At 41.4% G+C, this 27335-nt stretch overlaps 1 protein-coding gene across 1 annotated transcript in view; it reads right to left on the bottom strand.

The window, feature by feature from the left end:
- SNX25 (sorting nexin 25) overlaps positions 1–27335 on the bottom strand; it is a 133049-nt gene that overhangs the window by 69736 nt on the left and 35978 nt on the right. The window contains exons 3-6 of the mRNA XM_063077445.1: positions 24747–24850; positions 18398–18519; positions 13043–13215; positions 11717–11903 (exon numbers count right to left, since the gene is read on the bottom strand). Of these exons, the coding sequence (XP_062933515.1) occupies positions 11717–11903; positions 13043–13215; positions 18398–18519; positions 24747–24850 (586 nt within the window). The remainder of the gene's footprint in view (positions 1–11716; positions 11904–13042; positions 13216–18397; positions 18520–24746; positions 24851–27335) is intronic.

The following is a 27335-nucleotide window of genomic DNA, read 5'->3' as shown; positions in this document are numbered from 1 at the left end:
TATTTCTCAGACACCAACAGAAGGAACCATATACTGAAGTCAACATATTTTTATTTCTCATAAAACAAAGATTTTTAGAACATTTTTCATAAGCAGCCTCAATTTTTTTTAAACTAAATTTATATTCATTTATTCTTTTCATAAAATTTTGCCAGGATTCTCTTTCTTTTATACTTCATGATTTCTCATCTCCTTGTCCACCCACACTAACCTTTTCCTTAGAAGTTTACGTGTGCTTATTGATTTCTGACATGGTGCGTTAGTTTGTCCTGAGATATGCTCGATTTCTTCTTTCATATTCCTCTACGATATAATCCTATTTTACTGCTCATGATGCACAACGTATTTTCAGAATCACTGTTCAAAAGATTGAACAGCCAAATAATTTAAGTTCTTCACAGAAGTATGCATTTTTAGAATTTTAATATTTTAATATATTATCTTCATGTGAAAATATACCTAAACTAATTCAGAGATAAAAATCCATTCCCTTAATTTCTAAAGAAAGAATACTTATTAAACTCCCTCAGCAACCCACTCTATTGTTAATTATAATCACTTAATCCACTTGTTATGCCCATTTCCTCTTGTTTCATCCTAGTAAATCACCTCAATCTTAATATGTTCTAGATGAAAGGTTTCCTTTTCTTCTCCAAGCTAAATATTCTTCAATTTTTTAATTTTAAATCTTTCAGTTAATATTAAAATTTCTTCTCTACTGCTTTCTGATTCTCCATTTTGCTCTTTAAATGAGGGGTAAGAAATAAATCCAAAACTGAAAAATCTAATAAAGATTGGATTGGTGGTAAATAAAATTATGGCAGTGATAGGCTGCTCTGATTTTCTTTATTACTACCTGTGTCTCTGGCAGTCTGTCACTGTCTCAATAGTAGATGACAGTACTTCTGATGGTATTGTTCTGTAGGCAAAAAATTAATGCCAACCAAGACCAATAGACAATAGAGAGTTATCTCCACACTTGGTGAAAACTCCACAAGGTGAAGGCTCTCTGTCACTGCTTTTTTCTGCCCCCCTGGCTAGCAAGTCATTCAGCTTTAAATATAAGATTCGAAGTCAGACAGACCTGAGTTCAAATACCAGCTCTCACTTATTAACTATGGGATCCTGGGCAAGTCACTTCACTTTCTTCACATAAAAAATGGGAATAATACTACCTAATTCACTTGGTTGTTATAATGATCAAGTAACATTTATAAAGCAGCCAACATTGTGCTTAATACATAGTGGATACTCAAGAAACGGCAGCTTAAAAAAGTTTTCCTCTTGTGCATTTTCTTGGCGTCTCTTTAATCTTGGCAAATGTTCAGTCTAGGAAAGTTGTATTTTCCTAATGTGTGTTTGGCAATCAGAGCTATTCTGTCTCACTGAAACTGTACGACATGTGGTACAGTAGCAAAAATTGCTATATGTCTGTCCCATATCCATTCTTCTTTCTTCCTCAGTAACAGAATCCCCCATTTTTTAACTGGGCCTAAGGTTTCCCATTATAAGATTACTTCTTATATCTCAATTGTTCCGACCAATAAAATGTAAGCAGAAATATCATGTACTAGCTTCCAGAAATTTCCTTAAAAGATAGATGCATGACCTTTGCCACCTTCCTTCCTTGTCTTCATCCAGCTTCCTGGAATTAGGATATGATGGATGACACTCTGGAATCCATCCTGAACCATGAGGACTCTGGAATATACCCTTAGTATGGCAGAGTAATGAGCTGGAAGGAGCCTAGGTCCCAGAGGAGGGTGGAGCCCTCATACCAGTCCTGGACTGCCTACATTACTATTTGGCCTTAGAAAAGGAAACCCTGCCATTAGTGACAATATGAACGATCTTGGAGGACACTGTGCTAAATGAAATAAGCCAAACACAGAAAAGACAAATACTGCATGATCTTACTTATATGTAGAATCTAAAAAAAGTCAAGCTTTTAAAAACAGAATGTAGAATGGTAGTTACCAGGGGCTTGGGGTGGGGGGTAAGGAAAATGGGAAGATTGTCCAAGGGTACAAAGGTTCAGTTATGCAGGATTGGTAAGTTCTGGAAATCTAATGTACACCATGGTGACTACAGTTCATAACAATATATTATATACCAGATATTTGCTGAGAGAGTTGATCTTAAGTGTTCTCACCACAAAAAAACCAATGGTAACTACGTGAGGTGATGGATAAATTAATTAATCTGATTGTGGTAATCCTTTCACAATGTCTACATATATCAAAAAACACATTATACACCTTAAGTACATACAATATTTATTTGTCAAGTACATCTCAATAAAACTGGAAAAAACCCACTTTACTTTAGATAAGTCATCATTATTTGGGGGGGGGGGGGGTCCTGTAACTTTTAGCTGAATCTATTCCTAACTAAATAAATACCACCAATCTATTCACAGGATTAAACCAGTGGCTCCCAGTCACACGCAACTTTTTCTTCCAGACGACATTTGGCAATGTCTGGAAACATTCTTCGTTGTCACAACTGTAGGGGAATCCAGTATGTGGAAGATTCCACTACTAGAATCCAGTTCGTGGAGGCCAGAGATGCTACTAAACATTCTACAATAAACTGAACAACACCCGATGATTATCTAGCCCAAAGTGTCAATTTTGCCAAGGCTCAGAAACCTTAAGTTAAACATCTCTTAGGAATGATCAGTGATAAAATGCTCTTCGTTCATTATAATAAACATGGTAGAAGAATGAGGTATCCCGATTAATCAATATTCTCCTCAACAGAGTTACTATATAGGGCCGGCCCGTGGCTCACTCGGGAGAGTGTGGTGCTGATAACACCAAGGCCACGGGTTCAGATCCCATATAGGGATGGCCGGTTAGCTCACTGGCTGAGCGTGGTGCTGACAACACCAGGTCAAGGGTTAAAATCCCCTTACCGGTCATCTTTTGAGAAAAAAAAAAAAAACAGAGTTACTATATACTCAAACAGTACAACCAGTTCTCAAAGAATTAGTTATAGAATTACAGAATTACAGTTCAATGAATTATATGGCATGACCTCTCTCCAAGACTTTAGATTGGTAGCATGTGGAAGAATATTCCATTTAAAAGAGATTCTTAATACTAGTTGCATGTTACAATCTCTTGAGGAGCTTTTTAAAAATACTGATGCCCAGGTTTTACTCGAGACCAACTACATAAAAATTCCTGGATGTGAATTCCAGGTATCTCTACTTTTTGTGGAGGAGCAAATAATTTTAGAGCAGCTTTTTACAAATACTCTGAAGGATTACACCATATAGGCAGCACCAGATGCTTTCCTGGGCTACAATCTACCCACTCCTTCACCAGAGGTTCTATGAGGGCAGAATCTTTCATTTCTTCTTTAATGTTTACTTTGACTCTGCTTTATTTTCAAAATAAAGGAATCCTCAGTCCTTTCTCTAGGATGGTTGTAATTGCTGAGTTTCACTAATGGATGCACCTTCATTCTGAGCTATGGTTTCCCACCATCCATACCAGCAGTTGGAAATCTATTCCGCCACCCTTTAACGTTCTGCACCAAGATAGCATTCACATTTTTGTCTTCTGTGTGGTTAGCAGAGTTGATCACTGCTCCTACTAGAAAACCATGGCAAATTCAAAATATTGCATCAATCTAGGCACCACATCGTCACTTTGACAGCTTGGATGCCAGAAAAGAAGAAAAAGGAAGTAGCTACAAAGGACAGTAGGATATCCAACTGTAATTAAACTTCTAAAACCTAGGTGATTCTAATATACAACCAGAGTTAAAAACCACTAATTTAGTATATTTGCAAGAAGCATTTATAGTTCTTTAATCCTACTGTAAAAAAACATCATGCTGACTCAGAAAATAACCAAACTATCCCGGAATTATAAATATCACCCCATCAAGGTTTTTTGCTTTGTTTTTTTTAGCATTCTAGCCTAGCAGAGTTGAATGACTTTATTTCCCTTAGAAAATATGCATCTATCGGCCAGCTGCCAAAAAGGAAAATATGTATCTATCTCCTAAATATGTATGAAATAAAAGTGGATGATTTCATCAACTGCTTAGTCTAAATGAATCACATTCCTTCCCTTAGACAGCCTATCCCAAAATTTTACTGAGAGCAATTTGAAGATAGTGACCTAAAACACTAATAAAGTCGGACAGCAGAGTATCCCAATGGTATAAGAAAAACAACAGAATAGCTCAAACTATGACAGAAGAAAACAGCTTCATTTGTACTGGGAGGTTGATAAGCCTCAGCAAAGTAGACTTCAGACAAGTGTCTAACAAAAAGCAATATGGGCTGCCAATAACAATAGCAGAACTGAGCCTTGAACAGTGAGCAATTTTAATATCAGACAAGCAGTAAGTAGCCAAGTACCAAGATAATTTATGAAATATCACCTACATTTGGGAGCAAAATGAGCAATCTCTGCCACTGCAGTCATTCCTGGTAGACTTTCCAGTTCCAGCTGTGCAAGAAGCAGAGAATAAAGGATAGCCCTCAGGTCCATTCCTAAGATACCATGGATAAAGACAAGTGCCCCAAGGATAAAAGATGTCCTAGTGCCAGATCAAACAGAACTGCCTAAAATTCTACTATATGGCAAAGCCCAAGGAGTCATCTCATACACATAGGTCCAGGAGAAGATGCTTCAAGATATGCAATATTTACGAAAGTATTCAGAAAGTAACTCTGTATGTGTATATCTGTCATTGAGAAAAATGCCTTCTATAGTATCTTCTCCCAAGGTTCTTTGCCAAGCTTGTTGAGGAAACTACAAATTCTTCAGGATTACCATGATCCCATAGATGATGCTGCCAGGGGCATATGACTCTTTCAAGGAAATGGTTATACTTTTTGTACAAGAGAATTCTCAGCCCTTCAAGAGGAAGTCATCAATACATTTCCCAAGATTTACATGAGGAACTGAAAGCTTGTAAAGGGATGGAAATCAGAGAATAGTCATTCCAATTGGACTCAGTCACTACACTAACTTAATATGGAAATGTATTGTTTTTGTTTCTAATAGACTAGACACTTCAAGAGTTCTATTACCTAATCATGAAAGTACCTCCAAGTGCTGTCCTGTGATATTATACATTATGTATATGTATGCATTATTTTATATGTTTTCATTCATGGTTCCTGGCTCACCAAGGGAGGACTCTAAGCTTCCCCTACCTTTCTGTCTTATAGCTGGCCATAAAGAAATTCTCTGACCTATCTTGTCTGACTATCGGTCATAAGATCCCCATTTCAGAAAGGGGGATCTTATGACCTATAAGATATGGGGATTCCTGTCCCATATCTGGGGGGAAGGAATGGTGCTGAGAGGCCAAAAAGAATCTGAACAAATAGGCCTTGCTGGGTTTCCCCACTCAGTCTATTAGTATTAAATCATACCCTTTTTGTCCAGTCATATTTCTACACGATTGCCCATGCTTCAATTATGCCTAGTAATGAAGCGTCCATAAAAACCCAAAAGGAGGATTTAGAAAGTATCCAGAAAGCTGAACACCTGGAGATTCCTGGAGTGTGACATGCTGGGGAGGGCACAGATGATGTGCGTGCCTCTCCCACACCTTGCCCTGTGCATCTGCATCTCCATCTGTATCCTCTGTAATATCCTTTAAAATATCCAAATCGATAAGCATAAGTGTTTCCCTGAGTTCTATGAGCTCCTCTAGGAAATTAACAGAACCCAAGGAGGGGGTAATGGGAACCCCAACTTACAGCCAGTTGGTCAGAAGCTCAGGTAAAACAACCTGGGGCTTGCATTGGCATCAGAAGTGGAGGGCAGTCTTGTGGAACCAAGCGCTCAATCTGCGGGATCTGATGCTACTTCCAGGTAGATAGTGTCAGAACTAAATTAGAGGACATTCAGCTGATGTCTGCTGGAGAACTGATTGCTTGTTTGCTGCTGAGGAAAAATCTCCACACGTCTGGTGTCAGAAGTGTGTTTAAGAGTATAGTGAGAAACTGAGTTTGTGGTTTTTTCTACTTACGTCCCCACTGACTATGTAAACTCTGTTGGAAACACAAAGCCTAACAGTAAGGAGAAGGACACAAAAGAGAATATAATATATGGAACAGGAATGAGGCACAAAAGGAATATCCCTCCCTTCCTGGTGTTTGTGTTTCATCACTCCTTGTTAGTGGCAGGTACATTGTGAGGGGTGGTGGTGGTAGAAAGAGATTAGGAATATATAACATTTTATTTTACTGTCTTTTATCAACAGTCATTGATAATGCTAATCAAATGCTGCTGCTAAAGATGATCAATGGTCATTCAAAAGTGATTCCTTAAAGTGCAAACAACCCAAATTGTCCATTAAATGATAAAAGAATAAACAAAATGTGGTACATTCATATGATGGAATATCATTCGGCAAAAAAAAGGGATGGATTATTAATACATACTACAACATGGAAGAATCTTGAAAACATTATGCTGAGTGAGAAAAGCCAAACACAAAAGGCCACATATTGCATGATTCCATTTATATGAAATATCCAGAATAGGCAAATCTATAGAGACGTAAAATAGATTAGCGATTGCCAAGGGCCCGGGGGAGGGAAGAATTAGAAAATGACTGTTAATGGGAACAAGGTTTCTTTTTAGAGTGATGAAAATATTCTGGAATCAGAAAGTGGAAATGGTTGCAAAATCTCTGAATATACTAAAAACCAATTTTATGGTAATGTGAATTTAGTTCAATTTCCGTTTCAATTTTTGATAAAGGCTTTCTTTTAGTTCAACATTTCTACTGCTCCTTAAGTCTCTAAGTGCTCATCAGAGAGCCACATTTCCTAGGACTCCCAGTGTGCTAGCCTTCAGTGTTGCCCTATTTATAAGATCAGAGGAAGTGATCTTTGAGAAAGATTTAAGTGCTCACACTGTTTTTGTTTCATCACATATCAGGGGGAAAGGGAGAATGTAAAATCAGAACTTATAGTGTAATTGTTGGTCACTCAGGTTAAAGAAATCCATGATGCTCCTACTATGACTAAAGCAAGTTGTGCACTCACCCTGGAGCAGTAGAAACCATGATTTTATTGTTTGAAGGGCAACTCTTGCTGAGCTACTTCTTTGCTAGATGATGAACTGCAGTAGCCAAATAGTCTGAGCCTTTGGCTAGTATATTTTGAAAAAAATTAACAATTCTATCAAGATTCATTCATCTGATAATACAGGAACTGTGTTCAGATACAAAATGACAGATTGCTCTAGAAAATGAATAAATGATCATTCAAAATAATTAGTTCTGATTGAAAAAAAACCCTCTTGATACCTTTTTGTTAACATCATTAACTATGTCACCATGTGTGCAGTGCTGGAATCTTTTGTTTACCACACAAAATAGAGCACTCATCCACAAGTCTGGAAGAACAATGAATACTGATTCACTTAATATGCCACTCAAGATTATTGTCTCAAACTCATTTGAAGTACCAAATGGTCCATGTCTGACTTTATTGTGCAAAGTCTGTTTAGCAGAGGAAAAATGCTTAGGAATTCAACGCATCAACAATTTGTCAACATTAAGGTATCTGTTCAAAAACAATGTCTTAGGAAGAAATTATAATTGTACAGAGAGTGGTCATTGTGTTACCTTGGTCATTACCACACACAGCACATCTAGGAAGAGTAGGCATAAGAACACCAGATAGATGAATATTGCAGTAAAGGTTTGAATAGCATCCCCAGAACCAGAGCTTGGTGTGTATGTAGAGTTTTAGGGAGAAGAGAAGGCAACAAGGGTTGTTTTAGTCCATTTTGTGTTGCTATAACAGAATTACCTGAGACTGGATAATTTATAAAGAAGAGAGGTTTATTTGGCTTACGATTCTGGGACAGCTGCATCTGGCACGAGCTGCTTCTACTCATGGCAGAAAGTGGCAGGCAGCCGGCAGGTACAAGCAGATCAAATGGTGAGAGGAAGTAAGAGAGAGAGAGAGAAGGTGCCAGGGTCTTTTTAAGCAACGAGCTCTCGCGAGAACTAATAGAGCGAGAACTCACGCATTAATCCCCCCTCTCCCAGGGAGAGCATTAATCCATTCATGTTGGAATCCGCCCCCATGACTCAATCGGTTTCCAACACTGCCACATTGGAGATCAAATTTCCACATGGGTTTTGGAGGGGACAACACATCCGAACTCCATCATTCCGCCCCTGGCCCCCCAAAACTCATGTCACTCTCACATATAAAATACAATCATTCTATCCCAACAGTCCCAAAAGTCTTAGCTTGCTCCAGCACCAACTTAAAAGTTCGAAGTCCAAAGTCTCCTGAGACCAAAAGCAAAAATCCTTCTAGCTGTGAACCTGAAAAACAAAACCAAATTTATCTACTGCCAAGATACAATGGTGGAACAGACATTGGGTACATGTTCCCATTCCAAAAGGGAGGAATAGGCCAAAAGAAAGGAAAAACAGGCCCCAAACAAGTCCGAAACCCAGCAGGGCAGATATTATATCTTAAAGCTCCAAGATAATGTTCTTTGACTCCAAGTCTTGCATCCTGGGCACAACTGGGCATCTGGGCCCCCAAAGCATCAGGCAGCCTTGTTCCCACAGCTCTGCCAGGCACAGCGCAGTGGGCCACGCTGGTGCCTGTGGCTTTTCCAGGCCTGTGTTGCACGTTACCAGTGGTCCTGAAGTTCTGGGGTCCTAGTGGCAGCCCCGCTGCCTTGGCTCTACTAGACATTTCCCTGGTGGGGGCTTGTCTGTGGGGGCTCCGCCCCACTTTTCTGCTTGGCACTGCTCTAGTAGATGACCTCTGTGGTGGCTCCACCCCTGTGGCAGGTCTCTGCCCGGGCTTCCAGGCTTCTCCATATATCCTCTGGAATCTGGGTGGCGGCTGCCACGCCTCCCCTGCTCTCCTGTCCTGCCCGCCTGCAGACTTAACACCAGGTGGATGCCACCGAGGTTTCAGGCCTCTACTCTCCAGGGCTGCTGTACAAACCATCTTGGGGCTGCTCCACCCGGAGCACCTGGGATGCAGGGAGCAGGATCCCGAGGGCAGCTGTGCCCCAGGTTTGTCCTCTGGGACAACTCAGTCCTTCTAGGCCTCAGGGCCTGTGATGGGTGGGGCACCCTTCCAGACTTCTCAAATGCCTTTAGGGCATTTTTTCCATTGTCCTGGTTCTTAGCATCTGGCTGCCTCACCACCAAGATAATGTCTTTAGCAACCAGTTTATCTGCTTCACCCTTGCATTGTTCTCCGGCTCTCTGCTTCTTTACCGTATGGCCAGGCTGCAACTATTCCAAAACTTTACTCTCTGCATCCCTTTTAATTTCTGGCTTTACATCATGCCTTTGCCACCATAACTCAGAGTAGGCTGTTAGAAGTAGCCATGCAGTGTCCTTAATGCTTTGCTGCTTGGAAATTTCTTCAGCCAAATGCTCTGGTTCACAACTCTCAAGTCCCACCTTCCACAAAGTCTAAGGGCACGGACATAATGCGGCCAAGTTCCTTGCTATGGTGTAGCAAGGGTTATCTTTTGTCCAGTTCCCAATTAAGTTCCTCATTTCTATCTGAGACCTCATCATCTGCCTGGTCTTTACTGTTCACGTTTCTATCAACATTCTGGTCACAACTATTTAACCAATCTCTAAAATCTTCCAAACATTCTCTCATCTTTTTGTCTTTTTCTAAGACCTCCATACTCCTCCAACCTTTGCCCATTACCCAGTTCCAAAGCTGCATCCACATTTTCAGATATCTGTATAGCAACACCCCACTCCTCGGTACCAATTTTCTGTTTTAGTCCATTTTGTGTTGCTATAACAGAATTACCTGAGACTGGATAATTTATAAAGAAGAGAGGTTTATTTGGCTTACGATTCTGGGACAGCTGCATCTGGCACGGGCCTCAGGCTGCTTCTACTCATGGCGGAAAGTGGCAGGCAGCCGGCGGGTACAAGCAGATCAAATGGTGAGAGGAAGCAAGAGAGAGAGAGAGAGAAGGTGCCAGGGTCTTTTTAAGCAAGGAGCTCTTGCGGGAACTAATAGAGCAAGAACTCACTCATTAATCCCCCCTCCCCCAGGGAGAGCATTAATCTATTCATGAGGGATCTGCCCGCATGACTCAATCAGTTTCCAACACTGCCACATTGGAGATCAAATTTCCACATGAGTTTTGGAGGGGACAATACATCTGAACTCCATCGAGGGTGTTCTGTCATTGTGAGCTCTTTCACTTTCTGTGGAATGACACTTTAAAAGAAAGCCATGGTAAGGATGACCTTTGAGTGGGTATAACCTGTAAGCCTCAGAAAACAAGCCTGGAATACTGGCTCTTGGATTCTCTATCAGCTCAAGTGGCACACTTACCAAAAAGGAAATATGAGATTTGAAAGGAATAAAATTCAGCACCAGTTAAAGGATGAGACACAAACGCAAAGCAGCTCACCGGAGAAGGTTTTTTACTCAGCAGGCTCATCTACTTTTATAGGGTTAGAAGAGAGCTGATAGGTTTGCTGAGGACGCAGGACGTTTGGGGATTGGATGGATTGCGTTGCTAAGGGGCCAGGAGCAAGCAGCCTGTGCTGACTGGCGTGCAATTCGCGCCAGCGGGAAGGTATTGTGGCACTGGCAGGAAGGAAAAGGCGGAAGAGAAGGGTAGCCAGCGCCATGATGGGGCGCAGCCGAAAAAGGGTTCTCATACGACCTAATGAGATTCAGACATAAATAATCACCAATTTATAATAAATGACTACCACTTAGCCTTTTCAAGATCACACATAGGAAGAGAAGTGTAAATAAAATCTCCAGATATTATATCCCATAAAAATTAAATTACTTATAAACAAAGCCATACAGTTGAACTCATCATTACACACTTGTGTGACCTACGTAGTAATCTACAATGTATACCTCTTAGATGGTGTATTATTCAGATCAGAAAATTAGGCAGCATGAGTCACCTTAATGTCAACACTAGTTAAAAGACAAATACGGCAAGTCTAAAATCAAATAGTTCAAAGACCCAATTTCAGCTAGTCCCTTACTTTCTATCAGTGATTTACCAAAACAACTAATGAAAAGCAAAACTGACATACCAAAATTTCCTTTCTTCCCCATGTATTATCATTTGTTAACACTAAAACAGAAGGGTAAGTACAGAAGCCTAGAAAATCCACAAACTAGACAATACTATATAATCATGCTATATATGCATATATTATAAAAAGAAAAATAAACAGAAAAACACACATTCAGCCCTAAAATATCTCAAGTATGATAAGGGAGACTGTGCTCCCCTATAAAAAAGACTCCTGTGGTATTTTTCACATGTATTTTCTCAAAACAATTAGTCAAGAATCCTTTCCTTATTCCCAAATCTGAGGCTCTGCATTTTGTATGAAAAATGAAAACCAACACAATGTCTATACTGTAATTAAAAAACACACCATCTCCTTTCAATGCTTTTGTAAGGTGGATATCTAAGTGGCTAAGCAGGAACTTCTAGCAACTGAAGAGCCTTCAATCTATTATAACCTGATTATTCGAAACACTTAATACTTTGAAAAAAAAAACACTCTAATCTCACTGTTAAGAAGCTGCATAAATTTATTTGTCACCAAATAATAAAATTTATAAACTTCTTTTATTTCTGCATCCCTAACAACCACTTTTTTTTTTTAAACCTAACTAGGCAGGGGATGATAATCAGCAGATACAAATGTGCTATAATTACAGACCAAATACCTTAGTTGCTTCAAGAACTCCACATCAGAGTTGCTATTAATAAGCTTGATGAACTCTTCATAAGAAGGAGCATAGGTGTAGGCTCTCTTGTGATGTTCATTCATCTGTTCTCTGTACTCCAGCTGGGCAAGTAGCATTTGATTAATGTAATCTGGATTACTCAGTAACTCCACTACTGGCTTCAAGACTGTGGGAAGGAGAAGAAAATGCTGCTGAAAAGGTATTCTTCTTTAAGAGAATAATTTTTATATCACATAATTGAAACTACATTTGGTGAACATTTTTCAACTAGCCAAGTACGGGAAACTATAAACAATTCAAATATACCACACGGCTGCCTATGTCTCTGAATGTGCTACCAATTATGGTTACAATCAGCTGATCATTTTAATAAATGAGTGAAATGTAAAGGAAAAATTAAAGGAAGACATTTGGAACCCAAGTTGCTAACAAAGGTTTTAAAATTAAGTACACTGATTTTTTCCTTTCATTTCTTTTCTAAAGCTCAACATGTTTGATCAGTTTAGTCTGCCAAAGGATGAAAGTCAACATCTTCCCAACTGGTCATAGCAGACCTCAGGGAGGAAGTTGTTAAAAAGTCAATGGCATTATTACAAATCCATCCTACTAACTTTATATTAAAAAGTTCCTCTTTTCTCTGTGGTTGTTTATATCAACTGATGGGCACCAGCTGGCTAATCCTGAGATAATAAATGAGATATTCAATCAGTACATCTCAGATGCAATGTTATTTGTTTGAGATTCAGAGATAGGGAAAATTTCTCTTAGGTCATGTTTTCTTCTATTTTTCTAGTCCTAGCTAAGCCTTTCCCTGGATATAACTTTTTTCTAGTACTCACATTATATTGCGGTATAGTTCCTTTTTATTTATTCCAAATTCACAAAATTTGTATAGGTACTATATCAATTAGTGTTACAGCAAAGATATTTTAAGTAAATGCTAATAAGAATGAGTACATATATATACTTTTATTAATACATGCATTATTGGCCTGGATAACTCAAAAGCTATCACCAAGGTTTCCCTGTGGAGAGCATAAGAACTGGTTTTCCTGTGTCAAAATAAACTGAACTGCGCTTTTGGCAATGTTATATAAAAAATTTAAAGTCTATCGTGCATGGCCAAATGTTTTCTTTGAGTGACATTTAAACTTGAAATTTTGAAAATACTATAATTCCCATATATCCCACAGTATACAAGGTCTGCATAGGTGTTATACAAAGTAGTACGTATATACAACATTAGTATATAGCACATTAGTTTGCACATGTACTACATTAGTAACATCAATTTTATAAGCCTACCTTTTGTTGTGAGAATTTCTGCAAGCATTATACGTAAGCTGAGAGACTGGACATCCTTTGAGGGGAGGAGACAAAACACCAGAACCCGAGAACACATTTGTAGGAATCTTACTTCATCATCTGAGTTCCTCAAGCATGCATGTAACACAAAAGGCCTCGGCTGTTCTTCATGTCTAAAAAAATTAATGAAGTGAGAAAAAAAGGAAAGAAATGTCTAGAAACAATTCGGTTATATACCATTAGATAAAAAATATTTCAAATGGGCAACACACTGGTTATAACTCTGCCACCTCCTCAACAAATCAATAATCAACAATTTCCTCAATTACAGACTAGTCTGGAAAACTTATGCTGTAATAAATGCAAATGTATGGCTTTTTGAAATTTCAAACCAAATATAACTACCTTAAGTAGTATCCAAGGTTATAAATAACTCTAAAATCATAGCAACATCCAAAAAGGTATGAGTATTTCTTTAACTAGATTATTTTTAAGTCTTCTAGATGTCTTCTTAAATATGATCTATTGCTCTGTTTTTCAAAAAAAACCCTAACAAAGCATAAACGAGAGTCACCAGCCAGGTTTCTTGACTGAAAGATCATAGGATAAAAATTCTACAGGTAGTTCTAATAAGGAGAGGATCCATAACTTGATGCTACATGATTAGATGGCAAACTGCCTTTTGTGAGGCTTCCAGGTATTTTCCAACCAGTCTTGCCAACCTTGGTTGTGAACTTTCTGTCAGCACTGACCCCATCTCAGGACCGTTAATTTGGAGGATCTGAATGAAGAGTGGAAAGTAGAGTTTCTATACTTACCTTTTCCATAATATCTTAATAGCAATTCAAGAAAGACTGGGACACTAATTTTTCTAATGTCTTCCAGGTAAGAGACAAAGTATAAGAGATTTTTATAGTAGCTAGCAGCCAATACTGAAAAAAAAAACACTAGATAAAAGAGGAAAAACATACTAAGTACTATGCAGGAAATGAAATAAATGTATATTGGTGCCTTTATGACCAATGTCTCTCAGGAGTTAACTGCTGATTTCTTTTTGCACTAGAGACTGAAGACTAGTTTCTAGAGTATGTACATATAAGGTTTCCTCTTTGTCTTCTACAACAAGCGTGAGGAATTCTATCCTAATCTGCAAAGCCAGCAACACAAAAAGAGATTTTTAAAAGTAAAGCTTTACACATACACTGATACATGTTAACTTTTTAAAAAATGGCACCTTCAACTATTTTAAATGCTGGCTGTGTTGCCAGCTAGAGTTCATATTTCAATATAGTAAGATTAAGATGCTACTCCTTTGTCACGTCAAGTACTTTTAAAGGTAATTGTTTACTTTAAAATACGTATTTGATTAATATTTATTAGAGAAGGTTGCCCTCCCCCCCCCAAAAAATCCACTTTTACTAGAGAAGCTTCTTTATTTTATTTATTTATTTTTTTTGTCCTTTTCATGACCGGCACTCAGCCAGTGAGTGCACCGGTGAGTGCACCGGCCAGTCTTATATAGGATCCGAACACGTGGCAGGAGCATCGCAGCGCTCCCAGCGCCGCACTCTACCAAGTGCGCCACGGGCTCGGCCCTAGAGAAGCTTCTTTAAATAATATCAAAATTCCTCCCAAATATCAGGAGAAGGCAGATAAGAAGCCTGGTCCTCAGACTGCCACAAGTTCCTCTCCCTCCTAGAGCTGAGTTAGGGAGAAACCTACTGAGCCAAAGTCCAGAGGGTTGGTCAAACATGCTAAATCTAAGGAAGAAGGAAAGGTGAACGCTGCCTAGGAATCCCTCTGCTAACTGTGAGCAGGATATTCCTGTGATGCCCTCTAGCCAGTAAACATCAAGTATTGCTTTAGAAGTCATGAAAGGATCGGAGGCATGTGACTACTTCTGCGTCAGGACATGACTAGTTAGCCTTCTGGTGGGTTGCAGCATTAGTCTTTGCAGCATCCTTCTTCTGACAGTGTAGATCAATCATTTGTTTACTACAATTCCTCCTACTTACCTCTGTGTACTCATTCCTCAAGTAAGCAAAAAACATTAATCTTTTAAAAGCTTTATAAATACAATATTACTAATCCTCCCAGCTACACCAAGAACTAGCTATCACCTCCACCATTTTATAGACGAGAAGATTAACATCTGAGTGGTTAATGGAATACTCAAAGTAACAGAGGTAATAAATGGTAGATATTACTCTCAAGTTCCATTATGTCTGACTCTCAAGTCCAGACTCTTTACACTTCACCATAATCAGAGATTGCAAAGATAAAAGGAAAAAAGTTTCAGAGATAAAGCAGGAAAATATAGGAATACATTCTTTTTTTCCCCTCAAACAGCATGCTAGTACTTGACCAGCAAACTGGGCGCAGATATTGTAAGGAGACTATAAAATTAAAGATGCTATTGAATTAATGGTATAAAAGCAATCATTTTTAGATTTTCCTAAAACATGCTAGAACAAGACAGATGCGACAAAGGAAGAGGAAGCAGAGGCAAGAATTAAATGGGATCTGGATTGGCTTAAAGCAACAAAAGAAAGACAGCCTAGAAATATAAACACAGGCTGACCGGAAAGCTGCCTCCACACAATTGCCTAATAGTCAACTAGGGGATGTGTTGCTTTTATTAATGCAATTTATTATTCTTTTGTCTGATAGTGGCCAATTCAATTGGGTGCTCCCCAGGCTACCAACATCATTTTGCAGCCAATGGAGATCTGCCCACCAACAGAGATTTCTAAGATGAGAGCATATGTTTACTTAGGGCCAGCAGACACAGATGTAGCCATCAAATCTAGACTTGTCTGCCATCTCATTGTGTGCTTTTTATGAGATGATACAGATAATATTAGTTTCTCCAGGACACAAGCAACTATATGTGAAATGCCAGTGACTTACTAGCACTTTTCAAATATCCATAATCCCAGAAAATAGTGGTAGATTTTTTTTTTCTTTATTTTGTTCTTGGAAGCCCAAAGAGAAGGAACTCCTGATATGGAATCAGTTCTGTTTCCATTATTCGAATGCTTTACTCATAACTACCTTCACATTATTCACAAAAGCAGTAATTTTAGAAGCTGGTAAATGTCTCAGTGAAAAATATATTCTCATGTTGAAATTAGATAATCATAAAACCATCACATTTCTCTAACTACTTGCTTTTCTCCCAAACCTAAATCCATCAGTCTTCTAACCAGAATAAACATTAATTTAAAATACTGTCCTCTGTTGGGCCATAACTCAAATACTTTAAGGAGCTTCCACTGAAACCAAACAAGTCTTTGACAGTATCTGTCAGGGAGAACTATGAAACACTTTATATAATGGATACCACGGCAAACTAGCAGGTACTCCAAGGGGTTGATGAACACTTCAAAAGGAGAGACTGAAGCTTTTCAGACTCTAGGTCCCAGAGTCCTATTTCTCTCACTTTCCTTATTAACTCACATCCTCACCCTTATTAGAAGCTATTTTCTATAAGCAGCAGTTTTCAAAGGTTGGTCCAGAGTCTCCTAGGTGTCCTCAAGACCCTTTCAGGGGCTCTGTAAGGTCAAAACTATATTCACAGTGATATAAAAATGTCATTTGTCTTTTTCACTCTCATTCTCACAAGTGTAGTGGAGTTTTCCAGAGGCAACATAATGTGTGATGACATCATCACTCTGATGGCTCGTGGAAAGCATACTGTGGCCTCTTGTGCTTTAAAATATTCTCAGTTTTAATACGTAATATGGTAAATATCCATCAATATGATGAGTGGTGAGCTAGGAAATATTTAACAACTGACTCTCCAGGGGAAAAAAAAAAACTGTTAGAGTCTTTGCCCATGCCCACCATGTCTGATATCAAGCTACCAATATGGTATCAATGAACTCAGAGTTGGGAAGAAATGTGTACAATCAGCTCTCACATGCCAGTACAAGATAGCTCTAGCACACCACTAGATATAACCCACATAAACAAAAGCTCTTTGAAGTTCTCAATAACTTAATATAGAGGGATCCTGAGACCAAAAAAACTGAGGACCACTGCTTTGCAATAATGTTTTTCAAACCATAAGTTGTGACCCACAAGTAAAAAAATAAAATTGAGTTGACCTCAAACAACATTTTTTCAAATTGCTAAAAAGTATCAAATTATCACAGGTAATAAGAGTACCATTTTACAAAACTGGGTCATAGTATAAGTATGTATTTCTCACTATGGGTCACAGTTTTTTTTAAAAAGCTTGCAAAACACTGTGTCAGCAAACTGGAAAACAGGGGGCATGTAATGGCTCTGTGGATTTTGGTCTCATAAAACTGAGAATGGAGACCTGCTGCACAAACACATTTAGCAAGCAGGGCCCACTGTAAGAACAATATCACAGGATATAACAGGGCCTATTTTCTGAAAAAGTCACACCACAGGGCTTCTTCAAGAGAATATGAGTTATTACCTGACCAACAAAGATGTCAATACTGACTTATCCCCTTATGTAGTTTAAATATTTTATCCCCTTAAATAGTTTCTCTTCCCTGAAAGTGAGAATATGTCATATTAACTATACAGTAGTATCATTCCTATTCCAACTGAGTCCATATCCAAACAGGCAGAAGGCTACTCATTTCAATAAGACTACTTTTTATGTACAAGTTAGAGGTGCTATATATAACTTATCGTCCTTGAACTTATTCAAGAGTAAGGTATACATTTAAGATCCTATCAGCAAACCTAAGAAATTAAGAGTTTGTTATGAGCACAGAAATGGCCTTGTTGAAGTCTTCTTCCAAAGGCATACTCTAACCTAACAGGCACAGACAAACCTTTTCAATGTAACAGTACAAAGGGCTAACCATCCTAAATATTAGTTATTCACAATGAAACATCTCTAATTAGAGCTCACAAGCTCTAATATTAAGTTCCTTTAAAAATCAGTTTTCAGGACATTGTGATACAAGAGCTCTGAATACAGGACTAAACAAAAAAACATGAACTATATTTAAATTTTTCTAAAAATTGTGAACTCATTGACACTGTTCACATTATAAAATACTGTTTTTAAATTGTCTATTTCTATCCATGATAATACAAATAAGTTCATCATGGTGCTGGCTCAGTAAAATTCATTTCACTGTTATTTACAAAATTAAACATATCTATGAAATGGTTTTCTATTAAAAAGTTACAAAAAAACTATTCTATCAGAACATAATTGTTCCCCCTCAAGATGTCTACATTTTCAAGCCAAGTGCCAGCAAGAGGAATATTCTAGAGTTTTCTCTTGACTTTGACCTCTTACTCAATAAGAAAAATATTTCAGTTGGAAAAGTTGGGTGGGGCTGTTCACATTATAACAGTTACCTGGCATTAGCAGCTTTCAGATCACAGAAATGAGTGAGTAAAGTCCTTACAACATCACTGCAGACAACTTTAACCATATCCACGTGACTCAGTCTGTGACGCAGCTGTCTGACAGTGAAAGACTCCCGCAGTGGGTAGTCAGTCAGTTCAGGGAGACCCTCCCAAGGAACAGCGAGACCACGGCTTCGGATGCAAAAACAAGAGGTTTATTGAACACACAGGTACCCGGGCGACTCAGTCTTTCGAAAGACTGGCGCGCCGAGTAGAGCTCCTGGGTCCTTTTTATAGCAAAAAGCGCGGGTACAGAAGCGAGAAGCAAGTTTAATTGGTCAGTTCAAATAAGCGCGGGTACAGAAGCGAGAAGCAAGTTTAATTGGTTAGTTAAAATCAAGCCAGGGGTGAACTTCGGTCAAGTGGGAGTCCTTGAAACAGCTGAGGGGCACTCTTGAAACTTTAACTGACTTGTCTATTTCTGGGAACTATCCGCCCTTGGCTCCGGGCTGGGGCCCAGGTGCATAACTGCAGATATCTCAGACCTGCCCTCTTGGCTGTACTTTCCCTATACCCTTGTAAAAAGCACTTCCTTCATTCCCCCATTTCTCTTGTGGATCGCTCTAATCTTAGAGCGGAGTTAAAAGTTATTTTCATTATCTATAGTCTGATATTTTTGTCTAAGAACCAGGACTTTAATTGTACTTATTCTATCATTGATGAATTGGACTAACCTGTTGATGACACAGGGCCCCAGAATGAGCAACAGAAGAAGGAGTACTAGGGGCCCGGCGATGGTTGATAGTAGGGTAGTGAACCAAGGGGAGCTATTGAACCAACCTTCAAACCAGTTTTGATCTTTTTGGCGCTCTAACTGTCTTTTATCTAGTCTTTGTTTGAGTTTGGCCATGGTGTCTCGTATCACACCTGAATGGTCTACATAAAAACAGCACTCCTCTCTGAGGGCCGCGCAGAGGCCTCCCTCTCTTAAAAACAGTAAGTCAAGGCCTCGCCTATTTTGGAGTACTACCTCAGATAGAGAAGTCAATGAGTCCTCTAACTTGCTGACTGAATCCTGGAGGGCCCGGAGGTCAGTGTCCATGGCAGTCTGGAGCTCGGTTAGGCCCCGCTGGAGGTCTATAGGTCCTTTAATCAGAGCAGCCGAGCCGGTACCTATACCTGCCACAATTCCCAGTAGGACAGCTAGGGTAAGTGTGAGAGGTTCTCTCTTAAACCTGGGATGAGGGTTGTCATAGGCCTGCAACAAAGTTTCTTCAGGATGGTAATAGATGCGAGGAATCAGCTGAACCTGGACACAGAAATCCTTAGACTGATTAAAAACTGAGAGGGAAACGCAAGGGGTGAGACCGGTGCTGCAAGCCCACCAGCTATGGTTGGAGGGGAGAAGGTACTGATGGTCCCCGGAGGAATTGATGGATAGGGTCTGGTTGCAAAGATGTTGATGGGTAGAAGGTATTGTTCCTATACATAACCCTTGTCCTGTGACCTCTGTGAGAGTAAGCTTTCCCTGGGTCCCCCAACGGCAACTCTCGGCGCTGGTATAATTGGCCTCTCCCAAAAAGGCTATTCCTTCATAGTAGGGGGGGCTTATGGCCAGACAGAGCCAGCAATGCTCTGTGGCGTTCGGGTTGGTGGCATTTAGAGCTAGGAAGGCCCCCTGTACAAGACCAAAGAGCCTGTCACCCGTGGTGGGGGGTAGAGTGCCTGGTGATAGGAGGCTCTGTGTAGCAGTGCTCCTTTGTGCCGCGGGGGGTTGCCTGCTAGTCATTGGGAACAGCTTGTTGCTAGGAGGTCCCTGTTCTGCAAGGACGGGGTCGGGGCCCACTGCCACAGTTGGCATATTGGTGATATCTAGGCGAATGGTGAACAGTACACCTGGATCGTTTCCCGTCAAATAGAACCTTAGTCCCCAGGTTCTTCCTTGTGCCCAATCTCTGGAATTTTTTCCTTTCTCTGTGAATTTTATTTTAAGGGGGTTACACCAGCCGGAGTTGTCACAGCTTTTACTGCTACCGTTACGTTCTACAGTTATGAGGTCCCATGAGGAACTAGGTCCCCAGTAGACTGTCCCCGTGGTTTCACAACCCCATTCTTTGCAATATAGGGATTCCAGCCCTCCGCACCTTCTAGCTTCTGAAAGGGTCCGGCCATCCCGGGGGCACACGTAGAAGGGGGAAGCGGCAAGCCTGTTTCTAGCTCGGGGATAGCTGCACCCTGGGACCCCCCAGGTGATCTGATTATAAGCTTTTGTATAGTCTGAGTCAGGGGGTCTGATCTGGGCCTTGGAGGCCGATACACTGGATCCCGGGATATCCCAGGTTTCAATACCCGCCGCCAGGGCACATACATCAGGTTTAAGATCGGGCCACCAAGTCCAAGGAGGCTGGGCAGCCTGTTTGACCCAGACAACGTCTCCAGTTTGGGACAGTACCTTCCAGGTGAGGGTCACAGGCCGGTGAGGGTTCTTACCCGGTGGACTCATTTTTCCGCCGCCGAATACGCAGCTTAAGAGGATGATCAGTCCTTTCCAGCTCCCAGGTCTCGTTTGGTGCCGGGGGTGGTGCAGGCTTGAGATGGGAAGCATGGACCCAGGCAGCGATGCCATCAACTTTTACTGCGGTCGGGGTGGTCAGCAATACCAGATACGGGCCTTTCCACCGAGGCTCAAGGTTGCTGGGTCGATGGCGTCTGACCAGCACTCGGTCTCCGACCTGGAACGGGTGGGGGACAGCTATGGTACCGGGCTGATATGCCTCTTTGATCTGGTCCCAAATCTGGGTCTTCACAACTTCTAGAGCCTTTAAATGGGTAAATAAGACAGGGAGAAAATTATCATCGGGACCCAGTGTTTCTCCCATCTCAAGTATGGGGGGGGTCCCCCGTAGAGGATTTCATAGGGAGTTAGACCGTACTGGCCAGGGGTATTCCTGGCTCTGAACAGCGCTAAGGGAAGGAGGGCCACCCAGTCTTTTCCACCGGTCTCTAAGGCCAATTTAGTTAAGGTCTCTTTGATGGTTCTATTCATTCTCTCTACTTGACCTGAGCTCTGGGGCCTATACGCACAATGTAACTTCCAATTTATCCCCAGTTGTGTGGCCAGTCCCTGGCTTTTTTACTGGTAGCAGAGGGGTGTTCCAGGGCGACTGGCAGGGCACTAAGACCCCTAGGTCTAAGAACCTTTGGATGTGGGGTCTGATGCCTTCCCGGGCTTCTTTAGTCATTGGATACTGTCGGACGGCCACCGGTGAGGCACCCGATTTCAGCTCTACTACCACTGGTGGGACTTGATTGGCTAGCCCCATGCCTGCCCTTTCTGCCCATACAGTGGGAAAAAGCTGGAGCCAGGACGGGTCGATAGAGGAGGGAACTGGCTTTTCATGTAGCCGGTATTCTTCTTCTAGGTTTAGGACCAGGCACATGGTAGAGTGATCTCCCCATGTTACTTGTGGGCCCTCTGTAGAAAACTGGATTTGAGCTTTTAGTTTGGTCAGGATGTCCCGGCCCAACAGAGGAGTAGGGCACTCAGGTATGACCAAAAAGGAATGGGTCACTTGCTTATGTCCGACCCTTAAAAGTCTCTGTGTGGTCCAGGGGTAGACTTTGCTGCCGGTCGCTCCTACTACGACTGTCCGCCTGGACCCTACCTTCCCCATGGGTTGGGTCAGTACCGAATGTTCAGCCCCGGTATCGACCAGAAACTCGATGGGGGTCCCCTCCACAGTCAGTGTTACCCTAGGTTCGGGGAGGGGGTCCGAACCCCGACTCCCCTAGTCATCTAGGGATAGAACCTTGGCTTCTCTGATATTCTTTTTCCGGGGACATTCTCTTGCCCAGTGACCCTTCTCTTTACAGTACGCGCATTGGTCTTTGTCTAGAGGGGGTCTTCCATCCCTAGGTGTTTTCTTTGCCCGGTTGCTCAGGTTCCCTGTCTGCCTATCTCTAGACCCTCTTTCACCTACCACTGCGGCCAAAATCCTAGTCAAGTTTTTTTTTTTTTTTTTTTTTTTTTTTTTTTTTTTTTTTTTTTTTTTTTTCTTTTTTTTCTTGGCGCCTATCGCGCCGTCTCTCTCTCTCTTCTGTCTCTCTTTTTTCTCTTTCTTGTTTTTCCTCTTCTGTCTCTCTCTTGTGGTACACCTTTTCTGCCTCTCTCACTAAATCTTGTAAGGAAAAGTCTTGGAGCCCCTCTAGTCTTTGTAACTTTTTCTTGATATCTGGGGCTGACTGGCCGATAAAAGCCATGGCAACTGCCGCCTGCTGTCCCTCAGAAGAGGGGTCAAACGGAGTGTATCTCCTATATGCCTCCATCAGGCGTTCCAAGAAAACCGAGGGGGGTTCTACCGGTCCCTGCAAGACCTCTCTTACCTTAGCCAAATTGGTGGGGCGCCGGGCTGCCCCTTTGAGACCTGCCACTAGAGTCCGGCGGTAGACCAGGAGACGCTCCCTACCTGCAGCTGTGTTGTAATCCCACTGAGGTCGGTTGAGGGGAAAGGCGTCATTAATGAGGTTCTCGAGTTGAGTGGGGGCCCCGTTGTCCCCAAGGACATTTTTGCGGGCCTCTAGGAGAATCCTTTCTCGCTCCTCAGTGGTGAAAAGAATCTGTAGGAGCTGTTGGCAATCGTCCCAAGTGGGCTGATGAGAAAACATAAGAGACTCAAGGAGTCCCGTGAGTCCTGCTGGATTTTCAGAAAAAGAAGGATGGTTAGATTTCCAATTATAAAGATCTGCTGAGGAAAAAGGCCAATACTGCAAAGGGACCAAGCCACTTGGCTCGGCTGGGGGCCCTATGGCTCGGAGGGGCAAAGCTACGGTGGAGTCAGGACCCGAGTCGCCTTTCGGACTGCGAGGTTGGCGGCTCCTAGTCCCTGCAGCCGGTCCTTCAGGGTTGGGGTCACTGGGTGCTCGTCCTGGTGCCGATCTGTTTGGTTGAGGGGCCAGAGGGGGCAGCGGAGCCGCCGGGTAAGGTGGGGTTTCAGAGAGAGAAAATAGGTCATCTGGTGTCGGGAGGACGGGGGGTTGGGGAGGGGCGGAAGGCTTCCTTGTAGGTGGCCTTTGAGTATTTTCTGATCCCGAAACAACAGCGACTTTGCTGGAGGGTGGCACCCAGGGAGGGGGATTCTGGGCGAGGTCTTGCCATACCACGACATAGGCAACCTGGTCCGGGTGTCCTCCGGTCTCCTGAAAAACAATCTTTTTAACTGCAAAAATGACAGTAAGATCAAAGGTTCCCTCTGGCGGCCAACCTACGCCGAATGTGGGCCACTCAGACGAACAGAAAGTCCGCCATTTTCCTTTTTTGATCTCCACGGACAGATTGTGAGCCCTGGTTTTGACATCTTTCCAATGATCTAGAGTAAGGGAGAGAGGCGTAAGGGCACCTTGCCCCATCTCGAAAATTTCCAATAGGGGAACGACGACGCAAAGACCTATCACAACTAAGACAAAAAGAAACCAGAAACGGCGACGAGACCGAGTGCCGTAGAAATAGAAGAAAGAGTCCGATGGCAGAGCGCGCCTCCCGAGACGCGGTGAGACCAAAACACAATAATCCTCTGCCAAGGGGTCCACCAGGCGTCCCTGGTCCTCCCCTGATCCTGGGACGTCTCCCAGGATTGCCGGGTGGTGAGCCCCCGAACACGTCTGTTCGCTACTCACACATCAACCCGGAACAAACCCGAAACCAAAATGTGCGCACCCTGAGGGACAGTCGAAATCACTGAGTCAGACACAGAGACGAGACACAGAAACGAGACACAGAAACGAGACACAGAAACGAGACACAGAACGACTGCTGGCCAGCTTACCTCCCGTTGGTGGGTCGGTGGTCCCTGGGTGGGGGTCTCCGATCCCGGACGAGCCCCCAAATGAAAGACTCCCGCAGTGGGTAGTCAGTCAGTTCAGGGAGACCCTCCCAAGGAACAGCGAGACCACGGCTTCGGATGCAAAAACAAGAGGTTTATTGAACACACAGGTACCCGGGCGACTCAGTCTTTCGAAAGACTGGCGCGCCGAGTAGAGCTCCTGGGTCCTTTTTATAGCAAAAAGCGCGGGTACAGAAGCGAGAAGCAAGTTTAATTGGTCAGTTCAAATAAGCGCGGGTACAGAAGCGAGAAGCAAGTTTAATTGGTTAGTTAAAATCAAGCCAGGGGTGAACTTCGGTCAAGTGGGAGTCCTTGAAACAGCTGAGGGGCACTCTTGAAACTTTAACTGACTTGTCTATTTCTGGGAACTATCCGCCCTTGGCTCCGGGCTGGGGCCCAGGTGCATAACTGCAGATATCTCAGACCTGCCCTCTTGGCTGTACTTTCCCTATACCCTTGTAAAAAGCACTTCCTTCAACAGTTTCCCAAAAGTCTTCTGAGAGCAGATGGTAAAGTTGTCCCTCATCTCTGCTGAGTTTTCCATACCAGGACAGAATGTAATCTCTATAACTGTAGTCGAACACTACCAGGAATAAACAAAACAATGAGTAAAACTTAAATGAAAGAAACAAACACCGAGACAGCATTTCTACTGGAAACTGGCCACCTACTGTTTAAAATATGAGAGTAGAAAACAGACCTCAAGAGAAGACAGGTAATTCTTCCTAAATATCTTAAAGTGAAAGATTCTCATCTATTTAGAATGTCTGGGTATGGTGACCACATGTCCTGCATTTTCTTAGCCCAATTTTTAAGTATTCTACCTTGGTGCCTGTGGGGAAAATAGGATAATTTAGTCAGGCTCCCTCAACATTTCTTGTAAACAAGTTGTGTGTGGGTGGAGTTAGTGCACAGTGCACCCATGTATCTTTCTAGTTAATTGCTATTGTGCACAGTTTGTGAAGCAGAGCGGGCCTGCAGAGAGCTCACATTTAAAAATAGAGCATGTTTACTCTGCTGGCAGCTGCTCAGTTTTTAGTTTTTCTTTGGACCTTGCCTGTAGCAGTTGAGTTTGAGTTTCTTCTATGTACTGCCTAGCTCCTAGATGTCTGTGTGCTGAATAAATACTATTCCTTCTTCAACCAAGGCTCCAAGGACCTTTTTGCCAGTTACCTAGTTCATAGACCTGCATGTGAAGGGTTTGTGAATGGGCTCAAGGGGTCTGTGAGCTCCAGACCATAGCCCTAGCTCTACAGGACTACAAAGCTCTAGCTAATATAAAAACAAGGTAAAGCCAATGTGTTACAAGGCTGTGCTCTAACCAACTGAGCCAACTGGCCGGCCTTTTTTTTTTTTTCTTTTTTGCCGCTGGCGGGTACAAGGATCCAAACCCGTGACCTTGGTGTGTGATCTTTTAAAGAAATTAGGTCTTTTGAAAAATGAAATGTTACTGGGCTTAAGTGGTAATTCCCCCAGGATACCAAGAGAGAAAAAGATTTAGCCTTGCTATCCTGTCCTAGCTCAAGAATACCAGCGCTATTTTTTTTTTTAATCACTTCTTATTTCTCGAAGTTTTTTCTTCCATTTTTCAAACACAATTTGATTTGGCTTCATTTCAAATGTTACTATACACCATCTCAGATAAATAATTTATACTCCTGATTTTCTTTGCTTGTTTGCACTCTACTTTATCCCCAGGAATCTTGAGGAACAAAATATAAGTGGTGAACCAGATCTACTTCGCACCTGCCATACACACAAGTAACCTATAATTCTCAAATAATTTTTTTAGCCTAGAATTTGTTGCTTATTTCACTCATCTTCGCCAATTTTGAGGCCTAAGAATAATAATTTAGGGGGTTTTTTTGGGGGGGGGTAGGAGGAAGAGCCATATTTCTTAGAAAACTGAATGGCAAATGGAACTTCAGTATTCACGTTATGTGAGAATTACGCATATCTGCAAATTCTCACAGGTCAAAGGAATCACTATTCTTATTTTAATATTCTGTGATGGTTTTTTTCTTGACATATCAACCATAAAAAGTATACCCAATGTTTTTCCACATTTCCAGAATTTCTCCAATGGAGCTTTGTAACAATTTACAAAATAGCATCTTAAATCCCATAGCTCAAAAATATACATACAGCATCAAGAATTTTGTTTACAGACACAGATACAAAGGTTTAGATAAGTTCTCAAAGTGATTCCATTAGCCTCATTCATAGGAATAAGATACTTGAGATAACTGTGCCTTCTAGCTGAGAACAATTATCTGTCAAAGACAGAAAAAAGATACTATCTTTTGGTATTTGTTAAATAAATATTTATAGAGGGCTTCCACTATGTAAGAGGGAATCAATACTCATATCACTAACCACTGAACATGAAAGAAAAGGCAAAACAAAAGCAAAACCAGCAAACAAATTATCTCTTAAAACTCTCACTTTCTGCTAACTTCCAGATAGGTACTTCAAATAAATGGTTATGTTTTCTAGATTTTACAAAAAGTTACCATATCTCTTCCCTAATTAGACTATTCTATTAAGAAGAAAGTAGAAATGATTTCTGACCCAGATGTAAGAAATTATGGTAAAAACAAGAATGGGCCAATCCTATAATGTCATTTATTGGCAACAAACAAATAGACCATGGTTCCTATGCAGTGAGTTTCGTTCCTTCAGGAAATTGAGGCTTGAAGAAGTGAAGTAACTTGCTCAAAGAGCAAAGCCAAGTTTCACTAGTCAAACATTCTCTCTACTCAGCACACTGTAGTCCTACACATAGGTGGAACAAGATAGGTCACATGAGTAAAAGATATGGGAAACCTGAAATACATAGTTGTCTACAGGATAGCCAGCTTGTTTAAAACACATTAGTTTTCTAAAAAATATGCAAAAGGCTGTACTTAGTAAAATTCCTCAAGGCACAAATAGGATCAATGGGTAGAAGTCACGAGGAAGTTGTTTTTTTCTGCTCAACATAAGAAGAAACTGAATAAAAACATTGAAACTATTCAAGAGGCTGCCACATTAGACAGTGACTATTCCACCATAAAGTTTTAAACAAG

Source organism: Cynocephalus volans, chromosome 13, assembly GCF_027409185.1.
Source record: "Cynocephalus volans isolate mCynVol1 chromosome 13, mCynVol1.pri, whole genome shotgun sequence".
NCBI classification, from domain to species: Eukaryota; Metazoa; Chordata; class Mammalia; order Dermoptera; family Cynocephalidae; genus Cynocephalus; species Cynocephalus volans.
Note: the sequence above shows the minus strand (reverse complement) of the source record. Positions and strands in the feature narration are given on the sequence as shown.